Source organism: Hibiscus syriacus, unplaced genomic scaffold (genome assembly GCF_006381635.1).
Source record: "Hibiscus syriacus cultivar Baekdansim isolate YM2019G1 unplaced genomic scaffold, ASM638163v2 tig00112407_pilon, whole genome shotgun sequence".
Lineage (NCBI taxonomy): Eukaryota > Viridiplantae > Streptophyta > Magnoliopsida > Malvales > Malvaceae > Hibiscus > Hibiscus syriacus.
In genome coordinates, this window is record NW_024063324.1 from 1,025,814 (window position 1) to 1,053,518 (window position 27,705).

General features: G+C 35.2%; 3 protein-coding genes across 3 annotated transcripts; 2 read left to right on the plus strand and 1 right to left on the minus strand.

Annotated features, from left to right (window-relative positions):
• The first annotated feature begins 9,926 nt into the window (after positions 1 to 9,926).
• LOC120179181 (LOB domain-containing protein 12-like) lies at positions 9,927 to 10,989 on the plus strand. Its single transcript, XM_039184850.1, is given in 3 exon segments — positions 9,927 to 10,082; positions 10,668 to 10,697; positions 10,699 to 10,989. Coding segments are annotated over 3 exon segments (477 nt in total).
• A 4,069-nt stretch (positions 10,990 to 15,058) lies between these two features.
• On the minus strand, positions 15,059 to 17,781 carry LOC120179177 (malonyl CoA-acyl carrier protein transacylase-like). The gene is made up of 10 exons (XM_039184847.1): positions 17,515 to 17,781; positions 17,285 to 17,370; positions 16,781 to 16,847; positions 16,521 to 16,663; positions 16,254 to 16,302; positions 16,029 to 16,166; positions 15,828 to 15,908; positions 15,548 to 15,724; positions 15,381 to 15,467; positions 15,059 to 15,291 (listed from the first exon to the last, which is right to left on the minus strand). The coding sequence occupies exons 1-10, from the start codon at positions 17,764 to 17,766 to the stop codon at positions 15,229 to 15,231; spliced, it is 1,143 nt and encodes a 380-aa protein (XP_039040778.1). The 5' UTR covers positions 17,767 to 17,781; the 3' UTR covers positions 15,059 to 15,228.
• A 2,128-nt stretch (positions 17,782 to 19,909) lies between these two features.
• LOC120179171 (SWR1 complex subunit 6-like) lies at positions 19,910 to 22,478 on the plus strand. The gene is made up of 5 exons (XM_039184842.1): positions 19,910 to 19,984; positions 20,068 to 20,174; positions 20,284 to 20,386; positions 21,923 to 22,029; positions 22,101 to 22,478. The coding sequence occupies exons 2-5, from the start codon at positions 20,070 to 20,072 to the stop codon at positions 22,302 to 22,304; spliced, it is 519 nt and encodes a 172-aa protein (XP_039040773.1). The 5' UTR covers positions 19,910 to 19,984; positions 20,068 to 20,069; the 3' UTR covers positions 22,305 to 22,478.
• Positions 22,479 to 27,705: the final 5,227 nt, after the last annotated feature.

Below are 27,705 nucleotides of genomic sequence, written 5' to 3' on the forward strand. Positions count from 1 at the left end.
TTGGATTATTTTTGAAAATGTGATGAAATTTTCTAATGCTTCATCTTTAGTACTTAAGAATAGAACCCAAGTGTATCTAGAATAGTCATCTACCAAGACAAATGCATATTGTTTTCCTCCCAAGCTAGTAGTTCTAGTTGGGCCAAAAAGATCTAAATGGATCAATTGTAATACTCTACTAGTTGATACATCATTAATAGATTTAAAAGAAACTCGTTTTTGTTTTCCTTTAGCACAAGCATCACAGATTTTATCATTATCAAATTTAAGCTTAGGCAACCCTCGAACTAAATTACCTTGAATTAGCCGTTGCAAAACACTCATACTAGCATGTCCTAGTCTCCTATGCCATAACCAACTATCATGTTCATCCTTAGCAACTAGGCATAAATTAATCATATCAATAGAATCTAAATGCACCATGTAAATGTTTCCTATTCTATGACCAACAAGCATAATCCGATTAGATGGAATGTCAATGACTTTACAACCATTAATTTCAAATAAGACATTGAATCCTTTATCGCATAATTGACTAATACTCAATAGATTATGCTTTAATCCATTCACATATAAAACATTCTTAATTTGTATGGAAGAGGTATTACCTATTGTACCAATACCTTCAATGTGACCTTTTGAATTATCACCAAAAGTCACTTCTCCTCCATTTTTGACGTTAAGCTCTATGAACCGGCTTTTGTCTCCGGTCATGTGTCTTGAGCATCCACTATCAAGGTACCATGAATTTGAATTTGTTTCCCGTGCCTTGTAGCAATGCTCCTTTCCCTACAAACATAGATTAATTTTTGATTTTGGTACCCAAATTCTTTTGGGTCCATATTCATTAGTTTCCAAAATCCTAGTTCCCTTAGGTATCCATTTGTGTAGGATATCTTTATCTTTAGTAGTAATGAGTCCTTTAGGAACCCATATACTTCTAAAGATTTTACCATTTAAGGTTCGTTGAGGATATCTATGATTGTAGTTTCTAAAATCTTTTCTAACAAAGTTGGATTTTGAATTTTCTCCTTTTTGAAAACGTTTTGTTCCAACTTTATCAAAAGAAGTTTTAAGATCATCAATTTTCTTTTGATGATCATCATTGACCTTTGAAAGTAAATTTTGCAAATCTAAATTTTTCTTTTCAAACTCTTCTAGTTTGATTTGCAAATCTTTTATTTTACTTTCAAGATCATTGTTGGTTTTGGATATGAGTTTATTTTCATTTTTCAACTTTGAAACATCATTTTTATATTTTAAAAATAATTTCTCATAATCCGAAGCCAACCCATTATATTCCTCTAATAGCTCATCATAAGATAAATCATCAAAATCAGATGAGTTAGAGGTTACCTTAGAATCTTCCCCAAATGCCATTAAGCACAAGTTTGCTACTTCTTGTTCTTCTTCATCGGAACCTTCTTCATCGCTCCATGTAGCCACATGAGCCTTGTGCTTATTCTTTGATTGACCCTTCTTCTTCAATTGTGGGCAATCATATTTGACATGCCCTGGCTTTTTGCATTCATAGCAAATGATCGGGTCCTTCTCTTTTGGTTCATCTTTGAGGCCTTCATTTCGTTTGAATTTTCTTCCTTGGTAAGGTCTCATCATTTTTCTGAACCGTTTGGCAAACAATGTCATTTCCTCGTCATCATCATCATCATTAGAATCACTCTCATCTTTTGTGGATTTGAGAGTAACTCCAATGTTTTTCTTCTTCTCCTTCTCCTTTGGTGTCTCTTCAACTTTATCAAGGTCCACCTCATCTTCAAGCATCATCTCATGAGTGAGGAGTGAACCGATAAGTTCTTCAAGAGTTAAGGACGATAGGTCCTTAGACTCGATGATTGTCGTCTTCTTTGATTGCCATGATTTTGGGAGGGAGTAGACTAACTTCCTCACAAGCTTTTCATTTGAGATGATCTCTCCATATGATTTGAGACCATTGACAATCGTTGAAAATCTATCCGTCATAGCTTTGATGTCTTCATTTGGTTTCATCCTGAAATTTTCATAGCTATGCGTTAGAATACTAATTTTTGATTTCGTTACCTCATCGGTACCTTCATGTGTAACTTGAAGCTTGTCCCATATTTCTTTGGTGGTTGTACACGATGAAACTCTTCCGTATTCATCTGGTCCAAGAGCACAAAAGATAATATGGATGGCTTTGGAGTTGAGCTGGAACATTTTTGTATCTCTTTCACTCCACAACCTTGGATGAGTGATAGGCTTAATGTATCCTTCTTCTACGGCATTCCATGCTCCCATGTCACTTGCTTGAATGAAGTACATCATTCTATTCTTCCAATAGGCGTAGTTAGCTCCATTGAAGAAAGGAGGCTTGTTGACGGGCATCGAATCGAGACCGGAGTCGAAGTTTGAAGCGGAGGCCATTGATGACTTTAATAATCGATATAACTCTTCCCGAATCGACTCAAGAGGCGATAAAACCTTCAAATGAGTTAGGCTCTGATGCCAATTTTTGAGTTAATCGAATGACGAAATTGGCCAAGAGGGGGGTGAATTGGCAATAAAAATTTTGTGGAAGCTTTTGCAGAAAATTGAAAGTAATTGCACAGCGATTTACAGTGGTTCGACTTTCTCAAACAAAGTCTACGTCCACTACCTTAGCTATCCACACTAAGGATTTTCCAACAAATTCACTAATTTGTTCTTTCTTTTGAGGCCAAAGAGATAACCTTACAATTCCCTCAAGAGTATACCCCAACTCTTGAGAACACTCTTTTCTCAAAGAGAAGATTACAAATTTGCAAACTTACAAGAAAACCTCACAAGGTAAGATGTTTGCACAATTCTAGAACAAAGAAAAGAACACTCAAACATGAATACAATTGAGCACAAAAAGTGTTCTTGAAAGCAAAATGAATATTGAATGAAAATAGGCTTGAAATGCTCAAACTTGAGCTTTGATGCTTTCTCTTTGATTCTCTCTTGATTCTAGTTGCTTGATGTTTCTTGTTTGTGATCAATGGCTTCTAAGCTTGCTTAAATACACCTTGGATCACTTCTGAACGTTGGGGATGATTAGAGAAGATATTATAGCCGTTTTAGTGTGAAAACATTTAATAAAACAGCTTGGAGCGTGGGGGGAATCGGTTCTCCCTCATAGGGAATCGGTTCCCTAAGTGTAAAATTCAAATATTTCGACCGTTGAACAGGGGGGAATCGGTACCCCCTTGGGGGGAATCGGTTCCCTCCGAGCATACTGGAATTCTCGAAACAAAAACTGTTTAGGGGGGAATCGGTTCCTCCTATGGGGGAATCGGTTCCCTCCGAGCATTCTGGAAATCTCGGAGCCAAACCATTCAGGGGGAATCGGTTCCTCCTATGGGGGGAAATCGGTTCCCTCTGAGCAATCTGTAATTTTTGGCTTTGAATTGGTTCGAAATACTTTGTAAAATTATTTTGAAATTGTTTTATGATTAAAACTTAATTTTACACTTAAGTAAGGATTAAAAATGATTTTTGAAATATTTGGAGTAATGTGTTGATATTCGAATAGTTATATCGAATATACTTAGAAACTCATTTGGAAAATCTTAAAATCCATTTAACTTAATTTGTTATATCGAAATATTAAAATGTTTCAACATTCTTGAAAGGCTGACTTTTAATATGTTTAATGTAGGCTCGCTCCAGTTTGATGTTTTCACAATGCAGTAGTGTAGTGTACTCCTCGATAGTGGGTACCATGTCCTCCCGGTTAAAAGTGAAGCAATTGTATCCCGAGTTTCAGAATTGAACCAAGGCTCTTATTAAGAGCTCATTAGTCTTAACATGAAGTAAAAGTGCAATGTCACCGTATCGTTGGCTGAACTTCTGTTTCTGATCATTCTTCCAGCTGTCCTAGATGTCTTGAAGCTCTTACACATAGTTCTGTTTTAGGCTGATAGAGGTATGGTTAACCAGCTCTGACACATAACTTCCTTGAAGATTGTCTCCATTTTCCTTATGAGTCTTCTCGGACCATAGTCGTACCTCGGGGTTTTCAATCTCTTGTATTACAACATCTTTGTCCATTAATTCAAATTATTTTATGTGTAACAAACGCTTTTTAAGGATCAATAGCCTCTTGTAATGATGTAAATGCTAAAAAAACAAACACAAAGGCAAACAAGTCAGTAAAATAAAAATAAATAAATAAATGACGAAAGAAAAATAAGAAGAGTAAGAAGGAAAAAAACATAGTTAGGGTAAAAATGTTCTAGGGTTTGAAATGGGGTTTTAGGGTAGGCTCTATTTCTCCATAGTCTCCCGATTTAGGTTATAAAAAACAGTACCCAAGTTCTCCTTGCCAGTGCCCCTTTGGGCTTGCCAGAACCTTAGTCCTAAACCCATCACAGGCTTGTGTTGACTAAGTTAAACTCGAGAGGACACATTCCCTTATGCCCATATGGAGAATAAATTCACACAAAGGCATAAGGTATATAAATCCCGAAGGCTACTTGCTAGGCCCATATGGTGAATAAATTCACACGAAGGCGTCGCTTTCACCCCCACTTAAAACGGGTTCGGAGCTCGGGTTTAGAGCCTTAAGTGAAAAAACTTTGAAGGCTGAAATTATTAGAAAATGATTAATACAACTATTTACTTGAAAAATATAATTAAAAGTAAGTAAAAAGGATCGAAATGTTACTTTAAAATTTAAACTTACCCTTTTCGTTAAAAAGACAACTGGAAATTACCTTAGCCTGACTCACTTACTTGTCCCCAGTGGAGTCGCCAAGTTGTCGTAACTGCCTTTCGGTTGGGCCCCGGAACTGGGCTTCGACTTGAAAAAAATGGGTTATGAGCCACCACCGATCTTTTATTTTAAAACAAATAGGTAGATCGGATACCTTATTCCTTACCTGATATGCATCTTACCAGTGATATGTCCGATTTGGGAGTCGGTTACAGTCATGGAAGGGTTAGCACCCTTAAACTGCCCTTTCGGTACTACGCAATTTCCAGTTGTCTTTAATTAAGAAAATTGTAATTTTAAATTAAAAGGTAAAATTTGATCCTAAACTACTTACCTCTGATTAATTGAAGATGTACCCTTTAAAAGTCAAAAGTTGTGTTGGATAAAAATGAGTAAAATAAAGAAAGCAAAATAAAAATAAATGCAATAAAGTAGAGAAAATAAAACATGCAAAGGAAATGTAAGCAAGATAAATAAAAATTAAAGAGACACAAAAACAAATATAAAGAAAGATATATATATAAAAAATGCATAGAATAAAGAAGATAATAAAAATAACAATAAAAATGGAAGATAAAAAAAGATAAAATGAAATTTACAAAATAATAAATTTACATAACATATAATAATAGTAATAAAGAAAATATATATATATAATAATAATAATAATAAAGGCAAAAGAATAATAAAAAAATAAAACTAGTATGATATAATAATAATGAAAATGAAAATGAAAAAATAATAGAAAAACATATATATATATAGGATATGGTACTTAAATAAAGAAATAACCAAACGAAATAATTAAAAACTATACAAATATTAATAATAAGTATATAAATAAAAAATATATAAAAACATATATATAATATAAAATAATAAAAATACTAATATAAGGATCAAATTGAATTAAAAAGCAGGTTGGGTGACCAAATTAAAAGGAAATTAAAAGTAAAGATGGGATTTTAGGTCAGAATAAAGCTTTTAAAAGTACGGGGGACCAAAAGAGAGAATTACCCTATTTCTCTCAAAAACACGCGGGTCAGATGTGGTCACGGGTCGGGTCACGGTCCAAATGGGTCAGCTATAAAACCCACTTTTCTGAAAACACTCCCTCACTTTCTCATTTTATTCATTTTTTCCAAAATGGATCAAAACAAGTTTTTTAAAATCCTCTGCATGTTCTTCACGTGTTCTTGAGGGATAAAGAACACGACCATGGTTTCCAAAAACTGGCCACACGCCGCCTCACCGGCTACCTTTCATCGGTGGCAAACCTCAAAAAATTTGATTTTTAAAAGCTATTCCTTTCCTCGTTTAAAGTATCCGAGTAATTTTTCCAAAACGGCCTCGGGGCCGCGTAGATCTAGCGAAATAGCTTCGAAAGCAACCCACTTGGTCCTTGGGCGAACTCTCCTACGAGTGATTCCGAATCAAAAACATGACGATAACCAACATGCAAGCATAAAAGCAAACAAAGGTATGAATTTTACCTTCTTATTCTTTTCGAAAATTTCAAAAACGTTTCGGTTTTACTCTGATATTGCTCGAAACTCTCTGTTTGTATTTCGTATGAAAATCCTTGTGTATAATGAGTTTGATTACAAGCATATTTATAGTCTAAAAAACTATTCTTAGCCCCTAATTTTTAGAATTTTATTTGGATTCTAACACTGCTTGGTTGGTTGTGGTTGAATCCCTTCGACTCACGTTGTTGGTGGTGAGAACGATCGGCGTAAAGATCGGGCTGGTTGACCGAGATGTACAGGGGAGAGGCGTGTGAGGCATGGGGTCTTCGAACGGCTGGAAACAAGGGATGCAGCGTTGGTGGAGAAGCTGTTAGGGTTTCACACAAACCCTAATCCTACACTAGTTCAAACTGCATGACTGGGTCATGTGGGACTTGGGTCTTGTTGGGCCACGGGCAACGGGTTGTTTGATGGGGCCTGAAAATGTGTAAAATAAATGTAAATGCTTGTACAATATTATATAATCTATAATATAAACATATTATATAATATTAAATGAAAAATTTGGTGTCTTCAAAACTCATTAGGAAACGAGCTGGATGATGTGCGTGATTACAGCTTTCCCCTTCCGTTGTATAAATATTGAATGGATGAGATATTATATATGTTGGAAAGCAAAGTTCACGCTGTACAAGCAGTTGAAAATAATTGTCAAAGATTGCTTCTACTCTCCACCGAATCTTCACTTAATGAGCTTGCATGTTTTATAAGCCTCTAAGAATGTGAACAGATGTCTGTTTTATCATCCATAAAATATTAGGGTAAAGGATACTTTTACAAGGCTTCTAGACTCGGTGTTCCTCCTTTCCCTAGCGACTAGGGGTTTGAACTATCAAGGAAAGAGAATGCACGTTTGTATGAGGCAAGTCAATAAAACAAGTTAGTCAAATTGTGTAGTTGGTCCCTGCTAATATATTCTTTTTGACAGATTTAAGATATGTAATCACGCTCTACCTCCAACCACCACAAAAAGCCATCACGACCCTATACAACTAATCGGGCAAAATCAATCAGGTGGGACAGTGAAGAAAAAAAATTCAAGTGTTGCTCTTTTTATTTTCTCAACTAAGAAGAAATTACAATGTCATCAAAAGACAGTCCAATGACACATCTTCAATGTAGAAGAAATATAAAAGACGCATCGTAATTTCGACATCTTTACTTAAGACACGTTATAATTCCGACATCTTTTTAGTTACTATAAATTACATAAAACACTAATTAATAAAATTTTCTCCACCCTAAATGAGTGATTTTATCCAACTAATCGCTAAATCATGCCCGCTCTCGTCAAGGGAGGCTATCCATAAGTCATGTATTACCATATTTTCCAAAAGTATTAACTAGTTTAATACATTAAATCTTTTAAATAATATATAAATTTAAATATTGGTATTAGTTCATTTTTAAAAATAAAAATATAAATAAATTATTAAAATAAATAAATTTATCTAACACATATTATAATACATCTATAAAATCTTATCAAACTTTTATTTTAATTTTTGATAAAAATAAAATAAAAGATTTGACATAGATTTGATTTATAACTTACTAGGCGTGATTTATATATAGTTAAGTTCTACTTACATAATGTAAATAATTTTTAGCTTTATGAAAATTTAAGACCATGTGAAAATAGAAGAATTAGTTTAACTTATTATTACTTTTAAGTGAATATTTTTTTCATTTTTTATTAATAATTTCATTCATTTATTTTCAATTCATCTAACAATCTTAAATATATATATAAAAATAAAAACAAATTATACTATATAATTGAATATTATCTCATATATATATATATATATATATATATATATATATATATATATCACCCATGACAACCAGGAAAACCCTATTTTTGCTTAGTTGGAAGTGGAGATGAGAGAGGGCATTTAATGCAACAGTCCTCGATAGGTCTTAGGGTTTTCTCCTACAAACTCTTCCATTTTAAATTATTCTTAAACTTCAGCTTCATGTCGGATCTCATTAATCCCTTCTAGGTTTACTATTTTCTGCTATTATTTTTTGTAAATGTGAGGCCAGGAACTTATCATTATTACAAAATATTCCATTAATTTTATGTTTATGACATGACACGATCATACACATATAATAATTATTTTTAACATATAATACTTTATATATTTATATATTATTAATTCAAAAATAGTTATGATCTCAAACTCATAAATTTTAATAAAATATCAAATAAATTAAAATTTATATACACGGTGTAAGTGAATCCTAACCCTATATGAACGGTTAGGCTCCACTTACACTATATAAAATTAATAAGTTTTATTCCAATTTATAATCATTTCAAATAAATAAACCATTTAGATTTAATTAAAATTCATACCCTATAAATAAATATTTCATTAACTCACAATAAAATAATATTTTTATTTTTAGAGTTAGGATCTAATATTTAAGCTTCAATGTTTATGGTTTGGGGCTTGAGTGCCAAAGTATGTGATTTGAAGTTTAGGGTTTATGCTTTAGAATACAAGGTTTAAGGATTTAGGGTAGATGTTTAGGGTTAAGATTGAGGCAAAAAGAGATATTATTTTAATGTGAGTTAAAAGATATATATATATATATTATTTATGGATTATAAATTTTAATTAAATTTATCATTTATTTATTTAGATCTAATGACTATAAATTAGTGTAAAACTTATTAATTTTATATAATAATATAAGTATATCTTGCCATATATATTATTTTTAAATGTACTGATATTTAATTAAATTAAAATTTTTTATCAAGTGATATGGATTAACAGTGCTAATATATATGTTAATAATTAGTATTAGTTATAAACTTAGTTTAACTTGAAGCTTAATTGAAACTTAGTTGAATAATTAGACAAGTCAATATGGGGAAGTAGTTTCTATATAAACAAAGTGTAATAAGAAATATCTGTGTTGGCATATGATATTCATAAAGTAAAGGTTCATTAATGACAGCCCACATGGAGATTCGCAATCAAACGATGTGGGTGTTTATAAAGTGTGTGTATGTTATGTGATTGTGATTGTAAGCAAGCAAACATTCATATTGACTGCATTTCTCATCGTCTCGATCCCCTTTATGACGTTTATAATTTTTAACTTCATTTCACATTCTCACTCACCTTGACAGTGTAAATTAACTACTTTTTTCACACATTCTCACTTAAATCATTTGTATTACATTCTTATTGGGTATCGTTCTTTGAAAATGAACCTAATTTCTATTAATTTTACTGTCTTAATGTATAGAAAAGTTGATGAAGAGTCGAACAAGAGGAACGTGGGATTACACAAGTGCAGCTGCATGGATGACAACCTATCACGCGCCGAGGCGGTGGTCTGGTCAACTCACACCCGTTGTTGAACTTATTATTACTGTGAACTGACCTTGACGATATTATGAATGTTTGTGCTATACAGGGACGTAAGTGTAAACTAAAATATTACTCCGTTGGTTTAATTATTTATAAATTATTAATTTTGAGACTTAATAGAATACTATAGTTGGCCGCCTTTCATCGATTCGATCCCAAAGGTTTATTTTTTTAAAAATCATGAAACAAGTGGAGTGGAGCACCCCATTCCATTGAAGCGTTATAAATACCCGTTTTAATCTCCATTCTCTTCAAAAATCAAAACTAAGACTTGGATCAGTAGATATAATGGGTGCCTCTTCGCCATGTGGTTCATGCAAACTGCTGAGGCGTCGACGCGCCAAAGACTGCATCTTTGCTCCTTACTTCCCTTCCCACGATCCTCCCAAGTTCGCCATTGTTCATAAAGTCTTTGGCGCTAGGAATGTTAGCAAAATGTTGCAGGTTTCTCTCACCTCTCTTTTCTTCCTTAATTTTCATCTCTTCATGGCTAAAGTACACAAATGATCCTTCCATTATAGGGATTTTGTTAGTCTCCGACTATTAAAAATTATAAAATGATCACTCGACTATTCGTATTTTTCAAACTCATCATTTTCTATTAGAACATTGACGTCGTATGAGTTGGATATGAACCTGCTAATTGAGATATGATAAAATTTTATATGAGAACCATTTGAGCTTTATTTTGTGGATCAAGTCTCTATTTATATTATGCTATCAAGCTAATGGTTGAAGTATTATGCCATCGAGCCAGTGATTGAAAGCAATGATAGTGCATGTAAAATATAGTTTTAGTATATTTTAGTCAATAGATTAACGTCCAGTTCAGACGACCGTCAATTTTTAACTAAAAAGGACGAGTGTGGAACACATGAATAGTCGGATGATCATTTTATAACTTTTAATAGTTGGAGACTCAATAAAGTAGAGTCCTATAGTCGGGGACCATTTTTATACTTTACCCTTTTATGATTTATATTTGAAATAATGTAGGTCATAATGTATGCTTTTTTATGAATGTTATAGGAGCTGGCGATTGAGCAGAGAGCAGATGCTGTAGCCTGTAAGCAGCTTAGTTTATGAAGCAAACGCAAGAGTGAGGGACCCTGTGTACGGATGCGTAGGGGCCATATCCTACCTTCAAAATCAAGTCTCACACTTGCAGATGCAGCTCGCGGTGGCTCAGACCAAGATACTTTGCATTCAGATGCAGCACGAGTCGACTCAGATACACCAACCCACTAATAATAACTTAGATCCCATCTCCCGATACCTTAACTTCGCTTCTTCTTCTACCAATGTAATCCAAGACCCTCTACCTCTCAAGAGAGAGACTCTTTGGACTTAAACAAAACTTTTAATTATCTTCTCCGTTTGCCTTTGCCAAATATGTTTTTTTTTTATTGAGAAGAAAATCATCGGTACGAAACTCAATATTATTCGTTGAGGGTGACAATTAAATTTTTTGTATATATTAAAATATCATACTAATAAATTTTTTTATAAATATTTAAAATTTATCTCTTCACATGAAATAAAATACATCGATAATAATGTTATTTAAAATTTTGTCTAAATTCTTACTTCTAAAAATAAAAATTTATGAACCCACGTATTAAATATAAATACTGAAATAAAATCATAAATATAATCTTTTTAAAAACATTTTTTTAAAAAACTACTTTCAACTAAAATGAAATTAAAAGTTACATATTTAATAATTTGATAACATTGATTAAAGTCCTCAATTCAAAGGAGATGAATACCTCAAAGAAAATAAGCAATCAAACAAAAAAATTATATCTTGAAATAAAAAAGTGACAAAGTAAAATTAAATTTTCGTTGTCCAATGTATGCCCGTTTTTCCATTTCAATGCCTAAGGTTTTTTCCGTTCTAATTTGGTGCCTAACGTTACATTCTGTAACTCAGAATGGGTCACGCCGTGACAGACCGTTAGTTTTTTCCGTTAAGTAACACGTGTCACAATCTGTTAATTTTAAAAATTTAAAATAAATATTAAAAATATTATTATATTTATAAAAAAACCTTATTTCTTTTAAATTACAAAAAAACTCAAATTCTAACATCGAAGCTTACCCACGACGGCGGACGGTGACTACGAAGTGACCCACCGGTTGGGTTTTGAGCGGACGGCGACGAGGAAGCTAAATATAGTGGCAGTGAGGCGAACGGAGGTCTGAGGCAGCATGAATCGTCCAAAATCCGAGGCGTCGGGGTGGGTTTTCGGCGAAACGATTCCGGCGAACGGCGACGACTATCCACAAATTGTTATGGGGGTTTTGATCATGGGGGCGAGGCTCTTCGATTGGACTGGGCGATGACAGGAACAAAAAAATGACAGCAGCGATCGATATGGATTTAGAGGTTGAAATGAAGATTTTTAAAGTTTTGTGATTATTTCTTTTATTGAATCATTTTCAATCCCCAATCTCTTGACAAAACAGGCATGAGAGTACCTGGCCATCTGCAACAATAACCAACACATGGAACTGTTCATACAAGTCAAGAGATTGAGGATTGAAAATGATTCAATAAAAGAAACAATCTCAAAACTTTAAAAACATTCAATTCAACCCCTAAACCCAAGCCGATCACTGCCGTCGCTCGTCCATTCCTGTCACCGCCCAACCCAATCGAAGGGCCTCGCCGCCATGATCAAAACCCCCAAAACAACCCATGGATAGCCATCGTCGTTTGCCGGAATCGTTTCGTCGAAAACCCACCCCCGACGCCTCAGATTTTGGACGATTCCGGCCGCCTCGAACCTCCGTTCGCCTCACCGCCACTATATTTAGCTTCCTCATCGCCGTCCGCTCAAAACCCAACCGGTGGGTCACGTCGTAGTCGCCGTCCGCCGATGTGGGTAAGCTTCGGTGTGAGGATTTGGGCTTTTTTGTAATTTAAAAGAAATAAGGGTTTTTTTTATAAATATAATAATATTTTTAATATTTATTTTTAAAAATAAATTTTTAAAATTACCAGATTGTGACATGTGTCACTTAACGAAAAAAACTAACGGTCCGTCACGGCATGACCCATTCTGAGTTACGGAATATAACGTTAGACACCAAACTGAAACGAAAAAAACCTTAAACACTGAACTGGAAAAATGGACATATGTTGGACACATTTTGTATATTAAAGCCTAAAATAAAATAATAATACAAAAAATAGATGTATATATATTATTTTAGGCATAATGCCGAAAAAACTCTTTACGTTGATTAAATTAGTCATTTAATTTCATATTTTTTAAGTAACGTTATCCGTAAGATTTAACAAATAGTGACCTTGATTATTTTTTTTAAGTATTTCAGCCCTCAATGTTTCATTTTAGGATAAAAATATCTCTATTTTACAGTGTTAAACATTTTTTAACTAACTATTTCCATCCATAAATGAAATTTTTTGTCCCAAAATAAAATATTGAGGGCCAAAATATTAAAAAAAGAGTTAAAATGACCATTTTAGTAAAAAATATATATGACTAAGTTTAATATTATACCTATTATTTTTTAAAAATATTTGGGGCATGACCCCACTAGTCCCTCCTACCTTCCGTCTTTGAAAATCATTGACCATGTGAATTGTCCTGATATCATTAGAAGTAGGGAAAGAGGATTGTTATTACAGTCGGTGATGAATATATAAATTTATGTTACGGATACGAACTTAGAAAAGTTATATTAAAAAATTAGTGATGTAAAATTATAAAAGTTAAGGGAATGCGAAACTAAATCGAAAATATAAAGAAAATATCTATAGTATTTGGGGATTTGAAATTTTTAAAGAATGCGACTTGTATCTCAAAATCCATCGGTTCATCTCTGCTTAGGTGTTTGGGTACTAACATTTGGGATGCTAATAAGACCTTAAACATGGCTTTAAATTAAAGTTGTGTGTTAATGTGTTGGGAAAAGGGAAGATTAATAATGATCCACAGGGTCAAACTCTGCATGTGAGGAACTAAGAATTTTAGGGTTTAGAGTTTATAAAGCTCCTCTTTCTTGACAAAGACGCCATAGCTAATAACCTACGCTTCTTCACGTGAGGAGGGGCTCTCTTTATGGGGAAAGATTAGACATTTAATAGTAGATGATATATATATTCACCAGCTGCACATGCATTTCATGAATTATGAAGTCTTGTTTTTGAAGCTGATTCAAGTAGCTTCAATTGCTTTGGTACATCCTGTTTTGCATTCAGTTGCACACTTGTTGGTTTTGATTTTGGTTATTTTCCTCAAGTAGCAATGTTCAAAAGATTATGGGCCACTGTTTATTCTTGCATTCTGTCAAGAGTTTACCAGGTGAAAGATGAAGTCATATACTGGACAAAAAAAACACAACGTAGTACATGCTTTAAACTGTTATATCTGGAAGTTTAATGATAAAATTACAATTTCTCACGCTAAGAAAAATAAAGAAGATAATGCTATGGAGATTATTGCGCATCTCCTGCAGAAGAGTGCAGGTCAAGCAGTAGATTTTTATAGTAATCTAATATATAAAATTTGTATCGGACCAGTGGTCTAGTGGTAGAATAGAACACTGCCTCGGAATAGACCTGGGTTTGATTCTGGTGCATTGTTGTCTTTCATTTTGTTGTTTCTTCCAAATACTTTTGATTCAGGGCCTATCTTTCTGACTCTGGATCTCTCTGTATTTGCTTCACAACTAACACTGGACGCCATGTCCACCTCTCCGACCGATCTCACCGAAGGTATTATTTTAAACCATTTTTAATTTTTTTAATGTCGTGTTATTTTCCATATTCAAAACGTTTCATCACCTATGCGCACAAAAAATATGCAGAGTAACAATGACAGTGGCAGCGATTCAGATACCAATCACGATGACACACTTGAAAACTACCAGCCTATCTTAGCTGAGTGAAAAAAAAAAAAAATCTTTGTTTGATATTTCACTTTGAATCATATTATAAGACAATGGGCACAGAGATTCGTTGTCGAAATAATAATTATTATATAGTGGTATTAGTATCGTCCAACATTTGTAATAAATGTGTACAATCGCAACAAATGCAACATAACCAATAACGCTCAACCGTAGCCATAATTGTAATTTAAATCTTGAATGGGCATTGCCGATTATTTGAGTTTGATTCCATAGATTTTGGTTTCTGAGTTTCAGGCAAATATTTGGCCTTATCCCTTGTATTGGCAAAACATCTCTGTTCTTGCACTCCACTGTTTAGACCTTTTTTACATGTCAGCCTATTTTGTTTTTGACAAATTTTACATGTCAACCTACATAACCTCTAAAGATTATAATATTGATATACTTGATGACGCCATAATGTGATGTCTTCATAATAAAATCTTTAATCTCACACAACATAATAATAAAGCTCTTCGTAATGTCAATCAGTTATTGCCTAAGAATTTGGAAATTGATAATAACACAAAGGAAACCAAGTCTTCATAATGAACTTGCCGATCATAATTGCTCAAAACTTCAACTATCATTTCTTACTCGAATACATCTAAACCATCAGTCAATATGATGGCATTGGATAACTTGAGTAGCAACATCTAGTTCCCCCTCAAGCACCAATGTTCTGAATCTCTGTACTTTTATCCATTCTCTTCACAATCCCAGCTATGACCTGACACATAATCCAAACAAACTCAAAACAATGAGAAACTAAAGAGAGAAGAAGCTTGTGCTAAAGCAATCGGTAAGATTCTTATTTACCTTTCCAGGCCCCAACTCGTAACTCTTTCTCAGCCCTTTGGTCAGCAAAGTTTTCACTGTTGTTTCCCATTGTACAGGAGAGGTCACCTGCGATTTCATCCGCATGCTTAATCGTTATTCTTACCCCATGGGAGAGACAAAAAAAATAGTAGTATTAAGCAGCTTACTTGGCGTGCTAGTATCTTCTTTATTGTCTCAGGATCTGTATGTGGCTGAGCATCAACGTTTGATATAACAGGTATTCTTGGGGTTCTAATCTGGGTTGCTGCCAATGCAGCTTCCAATCTTAAGACTGCAGGATCCATGAAACTAGTGTGAAAAGCACCAGCAACAGCTAAACGCACCTGTGAAAGGGGAAAACCATGTTATCACTACCAGTCGTATTATCACTAGACGACCAACTTAGCACAACAAAAGAAATTAAAGAATTTGAAAAAGGAGAATCACCGTCATCCGAGCCTTGAAAGACTTTGCTTTAGCTTCCACTGCTTCTACTCCTTTGAGACCTCCAGAGACTGCATAATTTCCCTGCCAAAGGAAAAACATATTTTCAGTGCCATAAGCTGGTGCATATATATTCTCGTAATACGCATAATACCAAGCACAACTCATTCGATCAACAAAGATAAATGAATTTTATATTCTTACAGGACACAGGTAATTCGCAATCTGAACTTTATCAGCTACATCAACTTCTTCGTTGGCAGCATCACATAATTGCTGAACCTTCTCCGAATCAAGTCCTATGATACTGACCATAGCACTTTTAGCAGCATCTGCAGCATCCTAAAGGCAGAAAGAATGAGGATCACCGACATCATCTATAAAATCAGCCACACTACAAGGCACTATCAGATAGAAACAAATCATTACCTGCATTGCTTCTCCTCTTAGTTTAACAAGCTTGAGTCCATCCTCAAAGCTTTAGTACATGAAATCAAAATTCATAGGGGAAAGAGCATTAGTCATATTTCTCTTCTTTTTCTGCATACCAACTCAAATAGTAGTAGACTGATGGTGGAACCTCTGTATGCTTTAAACATGGATATACAACATCTTTGGATGATTTAATTAGTCATTATGAAGTATCGAGTCTAAGCTCAAGATAATATTTCAATAATTGACACTGAAAACACTCACCTAAAGGCCCCAGCAAATGCTAGTGCAGTATATTCTCCCAAGCTGAGGCCGCACGTAACATCAACAGAATCAATAATCTGCTGGCCTCCATCACGGGCACGAAGAAGCTCCACAGCAGCTAGACTTGTGACATAAATAGCAGGCTGCAAAGATGCAGAGTAAAACTAATTTATTGCTCCCTCTTGAGACCGTAGTAATACAACATTAGCAACACAACATCATTTGTAAAGGAGGGCAAGTAAATAAGCAATGCAATGTACCTGGCTTATGACAGTTGAATCTAACTTTTCCTTAGGACCATTGATGCAAACATCTAGAAGATCAAAACTGCAAGCAGCTGGAACATAGTTAAACTATAAAGATAATTTTAAAATAAGGGGATAGCATATTATGGATTAAATTTTGGTCAAATTATAGTTCTCATCACTGTACTATACTCAATTTGAGGATTTAGTCTTTATACTTCAATTTACATAATTTGATTGTCTTACTATCATTAATATTTGGGTTTAGTCCAAATACCAAACACCGTTAAAAAATTATGTTCGTGAGCTGATGATCAAAGTAGCCATTTTCCACTAATTTATCATTTACAAAAAACAAATCTAACTCATCCTCATGAATTGGATTTTTTTTTGTTTCTCATCAACTGATTAACTAATTCTTTTAACCTTGTTAGTGATTTGGACTAGAGCAGACCATTACAAATAAGACTAAATTATCACAAATTAAAGTAAAATAACTAATTCCCAAGTTTTGCGTACCCTAATATATTGTTTGCCTTGTTATACAATTCTGCAGCAGCAGGCATATTCTGTGCTTCTTTTCCCATTCCAACTGCTTGAGCTCCCTGAAATTTTCATGGTATACATTGGGACCAATACAAAATCGATTCATCAGGGTAAAAGTTAATAAAAAAAAGCTTTTAAAATGAGAATAGATTTAGCTAAGTAGAGCTTAAAGTTGTCAAGAAATGATGGAATAAAGAAGTAACCTGGCCGGGAAAGAGGAAGGCGGAGGTGGGCTTGTAATCAGCGAACAAGGCATCATCGACGACAGCTTGGGATCCAACGGAGACGCTCATGAAAACCCTAGATCTAGAGGGATTGTTGAGGCGGAAGCATCGAAAAGGAAGAGGTCCATTGGAGCGAAGCGAAGAGAGGGAAGAAGGGAGAGCGAGAGAGGCACCGGACATTGTGAAGAGAGGGTGGGGATTAGCGGATGAAGCGAGGCGCAGACCGTGCATGCCTATTGTTTGATATTCTGTCTCTATTAAATAAGCTGAGCTTTGTTATTGTTAATGTTGGCGGAGATCACAACGGCAGATGTTACAGATTAGCTTGAAAATAACCAAACAAACCGCCCATCTCCCCTACCACACACCACCTACAAAATTATTATTATTAAAACAAAATTAATAATATTAGTGTGTGACATTCATTTTTCAATTTTTTTTAATTTTAACGATAATTTATATTATTATTATTATTAAGAAAATTAAATTACATGCCCATATTTATAAATCGTTTATAATATTATAACACTTAACACCAAGATTTTTTTGTTATGATGTATTTAATTAATAATTCTTTACAATCATCTTGTTAAAAATATTTCAATTTCAATAAAATTTTTATTTTAATTTCTTTTAATAATTTAATCTAAAACGAATGTAAAAATTGAAAAAAAATCCAAATATGAATAAATTTAAGGGTATAGTATATAAATAGTCCCTGAACTTTTAGGGCACTTACATTTCGGTTATCTAACTTTTGAAATTTATAATACAACCGTCAAACTTTTAGTTCATTTTCAATAAAGTCCCTATCATTATCTCATATTATTTTTTGCTGATGTGGCACTTAAATTTCGTTAACCCCTCCTTCTTCTTCTTCTTCTACTACTACTACTACTATGCGTTTACTACTAAACTCTTTAGCTGTTGCAGGTTTTGCAATTCGGCTCCGTTCCGCCACAAATATATTAGTTTACTACAACCTTCAATCTGCAGAATTTTGAGTTTCGTTAAGGCCTTGGATAGCTCCTCAATTATGTACTAATATAACCTTCTTCTTCTTCTTCTTCTACTACTACTACTATGCGTTTACTACTAAACTCTTTAGCTGATGCAGGTTTTGCAATTCGGCTCCGTTCCGCCACAAATATATTAGTTTACTACAACCTTCAATCTGCAGAATTTTGAGTTTCGTTAAGACCTTTGATACCTCCTCAATTATGTAGGTAAGGTTTGATATTCCCTTGAGTTTCAAGCTGGTGATGTTTTGACCAACTATACTCCTAAGAATCATTTTGCTACTGCCCTCCATGGTTAATTCATCTAAGAATAGGAAGCTTAATGGTGAATTTGTTAACCATGGGCAGTTTTGAACATCTAGTTTTACCAGAGAACTAAGGGTTCTTGGTAACGTTCCAGTTAATCTAGGACAGTTGTTCAATATAGGCTCGCGAAGACGAGGGAAACCATCAATGTCGCTAATAGATGAAATCCATTCTTTTCCGTTCTGACATGTTCTCAAACCTCAAGATCTCCAAAGATAAAAAACCATGGTCGAAAATTCCAGGATCCAACTTTGCCACTACATGCATGCCTCTTAAGTTTAAGCTTATGAGTGACGGTAAATTCCCAAGTGATGACAATAATTTGCAATTTATACAGTCCAAGAGGTCTAGCTGCTCCATTTTAGCAAAATAAGGATTCCCTACCCAAGATGGGAACTTTGTAGCTCCGTAATATGAAATTGACAATCGTTGGAGATCTTTCGAGGGTTGCAGTGGCTCAAGGACCTGCATTTGGTTGTGTCTCGTTTTACAATCGTCGCTTCATTCGAGGGTTAACTCCTTCAGGTAGTGTTTTTACCTTAGGTTGGCAATCCTCGAATCTTGAATATCCACTACGTTTTGAAGTCCTATAATGGAAAGGTGACCTTGACGAGATAAATCCTTTAACTCCCTTAATGATGGTCCTCAAGTTTTCCCTATAATGAATTTGGGCAATATTCGGAGATGTCATGGTCGAGGATGATGACGTGGTGTAAATGCATAGTTTTCCAGTTCAATGAAAATATATAACATAATCCGATAGAAGAAGAATGAGGGATTAACTGCAGTTCACGTCAACAAAAACTAATAGAGGTAACGGCAGGAACCTTATTTAAAACGAACTAAAAGTTAGATGACTGGATTACAATTTTCAAACGTTTAGTGACCAAAATGAAAACTATCTAAAGCTTTGGGGACTATTTATATATTTTACACTAACTTTAATTGAGCCCATTAAAGGTTAAAACAGAGCTGAGCCCAATATCCTTAACTACACTGCTGTGCTTCTAAATCCGATCCAATGAATTCCATATTATTTTCCAGAATTTGCCACCACCCCCACTGTCTACGTCACGGTCGCTGACCTCCGCTTAGTTACCTCTTTGGCCACTACTTAACCTCCGGTATATTTATCCTCTACCGCTCTCTCTTACCATACAAATTTAATTACTAAATAAAATTTTTCGCCTTTTGATTTATTTTGAAGCTATGGATGACGACAATTCCAACGCGTTGCGCAGAATGTCGACCCGTACTCGTAAAGTGGCTCCTAAAATGGCTGCAGCACTCGGCAGTTCTGATAATCGAACCCAGGTTCTTTTTCTTATTGAATTTATACATCTGTTAGTTTTCAATTTTTTGCTGTGAAATATTTGGAAATTAATTGACTGGGGTTTAATGTCGTTGGGGGGGGGGAGAAAAGGCAGCTTTGGCCCGTCTTGAAGCTTTGGAGAATGATAACGCTGGGATTGAAACAGTTGAAATGAACGATGATGATGAAGCTTCTCTTGATGAAGATGATCAAGGTTTCCTTCTTTCATTATGTGAATTTTTTTTATTAGGAAAATGGTTTATTTCTTTAGTAGGACAAAAGGGTATTAAACATTTGAATTAAGTTGCTAGTTCATTTTGTTATTGTCTCAGAAATAGCAAATAAAAAACATCTTTTGTTAGTTGATTTTTGTTGTCGGTGAAAGTAATTAGGAAGATCTTTGTTTCAACCACTAGAATTCCTACCCGAGAAAGTGAAGTTGAAAATATAAACTTTATTCATCTTAGTAATGCTTAAGAGTATGATTTATGTTGCCATAGTTAAACATTCTTGGTGTATGCATCTTTTTTAGAGGGCATAATGACAGTAAATACCCCTAACATTGACTAATCGCTTTGACCACTATTCTATTTTTAGCGTTTTGGCCCCCAACATTTCATTTTGAAGCAAAAAAAAAATCTCTTTCGTGGATTAAAATCATTAGTTAACAATGGCCAACACTTTAAAATTGGAGTCTTTTCTGCCTTAAAATGAAACATCGGGTACCAAAATGCTCCAGAAAAAAGAGTAAGGGCTAAAGTGACTATTTAGTCAAACGTTAGAAGGCTTTTTCCCTTAAAATGAAACGTTGGGGGATAAAATGCTAAAAAAAAAGAATATGGATCAAAATAACTATTTAGTCAAACATTAGGGGTATTATTTTTTTGGGTCATTATACCTTTTGAGAGATGGTTTTATTCAGAGTTTTGCTTAAGTGCGTGTTTCACTACAAGTTATGACATGAAAGTCTTTTAAAAGGATGTTGCACCAGATGTTATAGCATAACTAATATTCCTATCTTTGATTAACTAATATTCCTATCCTTGATTTTTTTTATTATAAATCAGTTTTGTACTTAGAAGCTTACTAAAAAGTGAACTGGATAAAGCGGTTTTACAAGTTTAATACACCCGTAGCACAGCATCAGCAAAAATAATCCAACTTGCGAAACAGACATGTCATTTTCTAATCTGCAATTTTACACAATCTTCACATTAATTCTGTCCCCTGAGATCTTTCTTGAAGTCTATGTCTGCTCAGTTCTTGGTTATATTAAGAGGTGCAATTAGAACCCTCTTATTGAACCAATTGAATTCAGCGATCCAGTCGCCACCCCACCTCATAGTACGTCATAGTTGAAGGACATTTTGCCAAACCGTCGTGGTAACATCAGTATCATATCTTTGTACTATTCTGCCATGGTTTTGTTCATGTACCCTTTCCGTATACTTATTCCTTTTGCCAAATATTTGATGATTCGTTACAGTGAGTTTGGACTGTTAAAAAACTACCACTAAATGTTTGAAGCTTCAAAGTATTTGGCCATTAATATGTTTCCCACCTTCATGACCTGCTTTATTCAACCAACACAATTTTAGAAGGGCAGTAGTTATTTGAAGTTGTGAATGAAATGTAACTATCTTTGAACTTTCTCTTCTAAAGTTAGGTCTGGGAAGCTGTTTTACTATTTGGGTCACCTTGTTTTTCTTGTTTTAGAACTTTGTTCATTTTCTTTAACTTCTACTTTCAGCGTACATGCAAAAGAGATCCAAGGGCATGAAACGAAAAACTCGACAGGCAAAAGCACTTGAAAATGCTAGGAAGGCTCCCAGATCATTTCTTGAGCTCTTAAATGAGGTAAAAGGATAGTGATGTCGCAAATCATTTGATTTTACCTCAGTTTCCTGAACTAATTCCTATTTTTGAAGGCAAACTTGGAATCCTTGCCTCCTCCTGTTCCTAACCATCTGAGGGCAGCAGTTGGACCTCCAAGCTCTACTTCCTGCCGACATTTTTGCAGCGTTTGTGGCTTTAGTGCAAGATATACGTGTGTGACTTGTGGTATGCGCTTTTGTTCGTGCCGATGCCAAAATATACATAATGACACTCGATGCATGAAATTTGTTGCATGAACGATGAGACAGGAACCAAAAGAATTCTTCTAATATTTGAACTCAAATGGTAAAAAAAATATTCTGAGGTTCTTGTTGTAAACAAAAATTCCAGATGAGTCATAAGAAACTTGGGGTTTCTATGATACTAATTCTTGGTAGGGTTTGTAAAGGGCAATATAGAAACAAGAGGAACCATGGTATTCTGTTTCAATGCAGCACATCATTCTGACGATGGCCAATTCGTATATATAGAAAAGGGTTAAAATCAATATTGTACCAGATGGTATAAATTATGTTATGTGAAAGTCAAATTTGTTGAAGAATTATCAACAGCCCCTCGTTAGGGGGTCAGTATAAGCATGTGGCAGAAGTGGTTGATTTGTCTATTGTTAGAAGGGTTTCATGGAAGATGCTTGGGGATAACAATGCAATGACACTGCTTTTCATTCTTTATCAATGCCACCAGTTTTATTGGAGAAGAAGAGCTTCCATGTGCTGATTGTTTTCGTTGTATAAGAAGAGACTTTGAGAGTTGAGATCATCTGACTAGTGAAAAACACAGAAAAAAACAGTTTTGTTTGAGAGGGGGAGAAAGCGCGACGAAGAGCGAGGCTTCGTACAAGATTTGACTCTGAGTTCCCTTCATTTTCCTTATCAGTTTCTCTCTTGTTTGTTGGTTTAATTTGCTGCTGATTTTTCCGTGGGAGGTTCAATAGTTAAAGTTGAGGTTGCAGAGTTTTTAATATGAGTGAGCAGAATAGAGAAAGAGCCATATGGCGTATGAAAAATCGTTCTTCCTCTGGTGAAGAATGGACAATTTTTGTCAACAAGCTATCCAAGAGAGTATCTAGAAGAGAATTAAGGGATCTATTCCTATGTCATGGTCCTATTGTTAGGATCTTTATCCCGAATGTCTTGAATAAACCAAGGTATAAAACTGCTAAATTTGTGTTCGTCCAGTTTGCGACTGAAAATGGTATGAGGAATGCAATTGAGAAAAACAATGGTACTTGGATTGATGGTTTGAGAGTATCTGTGGGGATCGCCAAATATCAGAGAAATAAAAAGACGGTAGAGGTTAAGGGAAATGTTCAGGGGATTGCAGAGAAGACTGGTGGTGGCGCAGTAGGTAATTCGAGGAAGGGACGAGAATATTCTGGAAGTTTCAAATATGAAAGATCGTACAAAGAGGTTTTAGTATCGAACAAGCAAACAAGGGGAAATAGAGTTGTGAAAGAGCCTTATAATGTTTTCAAAATGGCTAAAGTGGTCCATGACAGGTATTCACAAGCATTCGTATGAAGTGGAATTAATACAAAGAGCGTTGCAAGGTGAAGGTATTGTCGTTAATGCTGTGAAATAGGGGTACGCCAGGAATTCATGTCTAGTTACTTTTCTGTCGGAATAGGACAAGTTGAAGGCCCTGAGTGATAAATCCTTGGAGCTTAATTACTGGTTCGACTGTTTGAGACCAGTATTATTGGAAGCAGGAGGCCCCTTGGCCTTTTGTGAAGTCTCGCTAATCGGAGTTCCTCTAAATTGCTGGAATGAGGTCTTCTTTTCGAGCCTGGCCTCACGGTGGGGGGAGTTAATAGAGATTAGGAAGAAAACTTTGATGAAGCTGGATTTTACAACAACGAAGATGGTGATTCGAGTGGGCAGTCTGTTTGTTCTCGCAGAGTCAATTTCAATTAACACCAATGATAGGTTATACATTATAAAAGTCAAAGTTGAGCTATCGACTGATGGATATTCTGAGGTAACGAATGATGAGAGCGATGGAGACTTTTCTGATGAATGGGTTGAAGAAACACCGGAGAATCAATGCGATATTGAGGGGATATTGAGGGACAATGATGCCCAAGAGGTTGGAATAATGAACAAGGTGAGTTTGGTTCCGTGTGATCCAGATTTGATGACAGGTAGCGCCCGTGCTTCTGCTTCCGGAATTATTGAGGAATTGGTTCCATGATATCTAAACACGGTGGAGATTGATTGTACTAAGCAGGATAAATGTGAAAGCCTAATGATGCAGAAAATGTCAGGTTCAAATAACGAGAATAACAAGCAGATTCGTGATAGTGTGATTGGGTCTTTCAGATATAATTCTCCAAATAAAAATTCTTCCAACTTAAGGACTGCTCCAGGATACATCGAAGGAGGTTCTCAGTTTATTGGGATCTCTTTCAAATCGTGGTCGCTCGATAGAAAGGAAGGCTACATGTAGCAGAATCGGAAATAAAATTTACAAGAGAGTTTATAGTAGAAGCAGGGGCAGGAGCAATTCGAGAGAGACGAGGAAGGAAAATCAAACTCCATAGGGCACTGTTCGGATGAGGATGAAGAGGCTCGAGCTACTTGGGAAGTAATCAAATTTATGGATGTTACGTTCCGAGGAGGAAAAAAGCTTTCATGGAAAAGGCGAAGGCAGTGACAGAGGAAAAGACGATGGCAGATAGACTATAATGTGGGACTGTTCTTTTTATGTTGAATTTTATATAATATGGAATGTGAGGGGGTTAGGCAGGAAAGAAAAGTCTAGGAGTAACTGTTATCATACGGAAGAGGCTAACGCTAATGTTCATACAAGAAACGAAGCTGAAGAATATCATTCCTTCCTTAAGGAGGAGGTTGGGTGGAAATCTTTTGAATGGCTTTGTAAAATCTCCGGCAGTCGAGTCATCAGGAGGATTGTTAACACTTTGGGATGAAAGTAAATTGGAGGTGGAGACAGAATATGTACAGGGTAGGTTTCTTGCAGTTAAAGGTAATCTGAAAGAAATGTATATTTCTTGTTGGTTTATTAACGTTTATGGTCCGTCTGTTGATATGGAAAAAGAATCTTTTTTGAGGAATTGTTAGTCTTTGTCTGCCAATTGGAAAGTCCCATTTGTTTGGGAGGAGATTTTAATGCATACCTGTCAGAAAAAGAGAAAATTGGGAGAGGTCACGACAAGTTCTTAATGAAAATCTTTAATGAGTTTGTACAGAAGGCTAGCCTGAATGATCTCCCTATATCGGGTGGTATCTTTACTTGGAGCAATAATATGGATAATCCAACATTTGTCAGACTGGACAAGTTTCTAGTGGATGTTAACTTCTTGTCGGTGTTTCCATCTGTGAATCAGTTTTTGCTCATGAGATCGTTATCGGACCACAATGCAATTAGTTTAGAAAGTAAGGCCCAGGATTGGAGGTTGAAACCCTTCAGATTATTCAATTACGTGCTGGAATAATATGGTTTCAAGGATAAAATGGTCGAGGAATTCAATAGAGCAAGGCTAGGTAGTAGAGGGAAAGAAATATACAGTATTCTTAAAAGTTCCAAACTGGTAATGAAGGAATGGTCTAAAGTCAGTTTCAGCAGTATGTAACGATCAATTGTGGAGTTGGAAAAAATAATTCATGAATCGGAGCTGCAAATTCAACAAGGTTCCACTACTATCTCTATGGAATCTTTGGGTTCGACAAGAAGAAAACTTTGGGGTCTATATAAAAAAAAGAGGCAGTGTGGTTACAGAAATCACGTGTCAAGTGGTGCTTGGAGGGTGATCGTAACACTAGATTTTTCCATATGTGTGCAACAAATAGAGGAAGGGTTAATGCTATTAAAGTGCTGAAAGTGGGGGGACAATTGACGACGAATCCTAATGAGATTAAAGCAAACGTGGTTACTTATTTTAAAGAAGCATTCAATAAGCACCCTACATTAGAGGTAGAGGCGATGGAGTTTAACTTTTCCAGGATTTCAGAGGATCAGAATTCGTTTTTAGAGAGACCCTTCACAGTGGAAGAAGTTTGGGATGCAATTTCGTTTTCGGATAGCAACAAGGTTCAAAAAGTTTTGGAATGAATTAAAAGATGACATCATGAAGTTTTTTTGTGATTTCTTTGTCGGGAAAAGTTGGGATAAAGGGGTTAATCATTCATTTATTACCTTAATCCCGAAAAAATAAAATTCAGAAACCGTCGAGGATTTTAGACCAATAAGCCTTGTGGGTGGACTATACAAGATCTTGTCAAAGGTGTTATCCAGAAGATTAAGTCAATGTATGGATGCAGTAGTTGTCCCTTCCCAATTTGCTTTCATTCTGGGTCGGCAAATCACATATTGTTCCTTTATCGCGAATGAGGGAATCGACTGTTGGAGGAGGAAAGGTCTTCAAGGAGTAGCTTTTAAGGTTGACTTCAGAAGAGCGTATGACTCAATCAATACGAATTTGCTATTGCAATTACTAGATTGCATGGGGTTTCGTTAGAGATAGAGATCTTGGATGAAAATGTGTGTTTCTACGGCTTCCGTTTCGGTGTTGGTGAATGGTTCTCCTTCGAATGAATTTCAGATTGCGATGGGTCTTCGTCAGGGTTGCTTTCTTTCACCGCTCCTTTTCAATTTGGTTGTCGAATTGTTGAGCTTGATGTTGTCAAAAGTAGTGAGGTTAGGTTTGTTTAGAGGTTTTGAGATTGGGAGTTCGGGATATTCTTTTCAACTCTCTCATCTTCAATTCGCAGATGATTTGTTAATTTTTTGCAATGCGTATGTTAGGGAACTGAAAAATGTGATAAGGGTGCTTCTGATTTTTGAGTTAATGTCAGGATTGAAGATTAATCTTTCAAAGAGCAGGTTATTCAGTATCAACGTCAATGACGAGATTATTTCTGAGTGGGCTGCTACAATAGGGTGCACAGTGAGTTCTTATCCAATGGAATACTTGGGGCTTCCGCTTGGGCCAAAGAAAAACTCAGTTACTCTATGGGATCCGATTATTCAAAAGTTCTACAAAAAATTAACCGCTTGGAAGTCTGCCTCCCTATCTATCGCTGGTAGAGTGGTGTTGATTAAGTCGGTTCTGTGCTCCTTACCAATATACTTCATGTAGATTTTTAGATTACCAAGGTGTGTTCTGAAGAGAATCAACTCAATTATGGAAAATTTTCTTTAGGGGAAATCGAATATTAAAAACAAAATTCATTGGGTTAGTTGGGAAATTTCCTGTAAGCCTAAGGAGTTTGGAGGGATTGGGGTTCTAAATCTTGAGCTTATGAATAGATCATTATTAGAAAAGTGGATATGGAAGTTTGCCAACGATAAAAACTCCTGGTGGAAAAGGATAATTTGTTGTAAAAACAATATTAATCTGAATACTATGGGGTAGAGAGTTTGGTCTCCTGCAAAGCTTCTTGGATATGAAAAGGGGTTGTGAAGAACTGTTGCTCTAATGACGAGTTTGGGGAATGTTTGCGAAGAAACTTTCGGCTGAAGCCGGGTAATGGGGAATCAATAAGATTCTGGCATTACGCTTGGTTGGATGGAGTTCCTTTGAGGGTACATTTTCCTCAATTGTTCGCATTATCAATCAACAAGGAGGGGAAGATCGTCGATTTCATGAAAAGTAATTCGTCAGGCTGTTTCTAGATA

What these genes read in the sequence shown, in the direction of transcription:
- LOC120179177 (XM_039184847.1), bottom strand. Translation starts at nt 17,766, where the DNA reads ATGCACGGTCTGCGCCTCGCTTCATCCGCTAATCCCCACCCTCTCTTC. An exon ending in GCATTTGCTGGGGCCTTTAG is followed by an intron (nt 16,303 to 16,520) that starts GTGAGTGTTTTC and finishes CATGTACTAAAG; the next exon opens with CTTTGAGGATGGACTCAAGC. An exon ending in TTGCGAATTACCTGTGTCCT is followed by an intron (nt 15,909 to 16,028) that starts GTAAGAATATAA and finishes TTCCTTTGGCAG; the next exon opens with GGAAATTATGCAGTCTCTGG.
- LOC120179171 (XM_039184842.1), top strand. Translation starts at nt 20,070, where the DNA reads ATGGATGACGACAATTCCAACGCGTTGCGCAGAATGTCGACCCGTACT. An exon ending in GTTCTGATAATCGAACCCAG is followed by an intron (nt 20,175 to 20,283) that starts GTTCTTTTTCTT and finishes GGGGGAGAAAAG; the next exon opens with GCAGCTTTGGCCCGTCTTGA. An exon ending in TCTTGATGAAGATGATCAAG is followed by an intron (nt 20,387 to 21,922) that starts GTTTCCTTCTTT and finishes TTCTACTTTCAG; the next exon opens with CGTACATGCAAAAGAGATCC.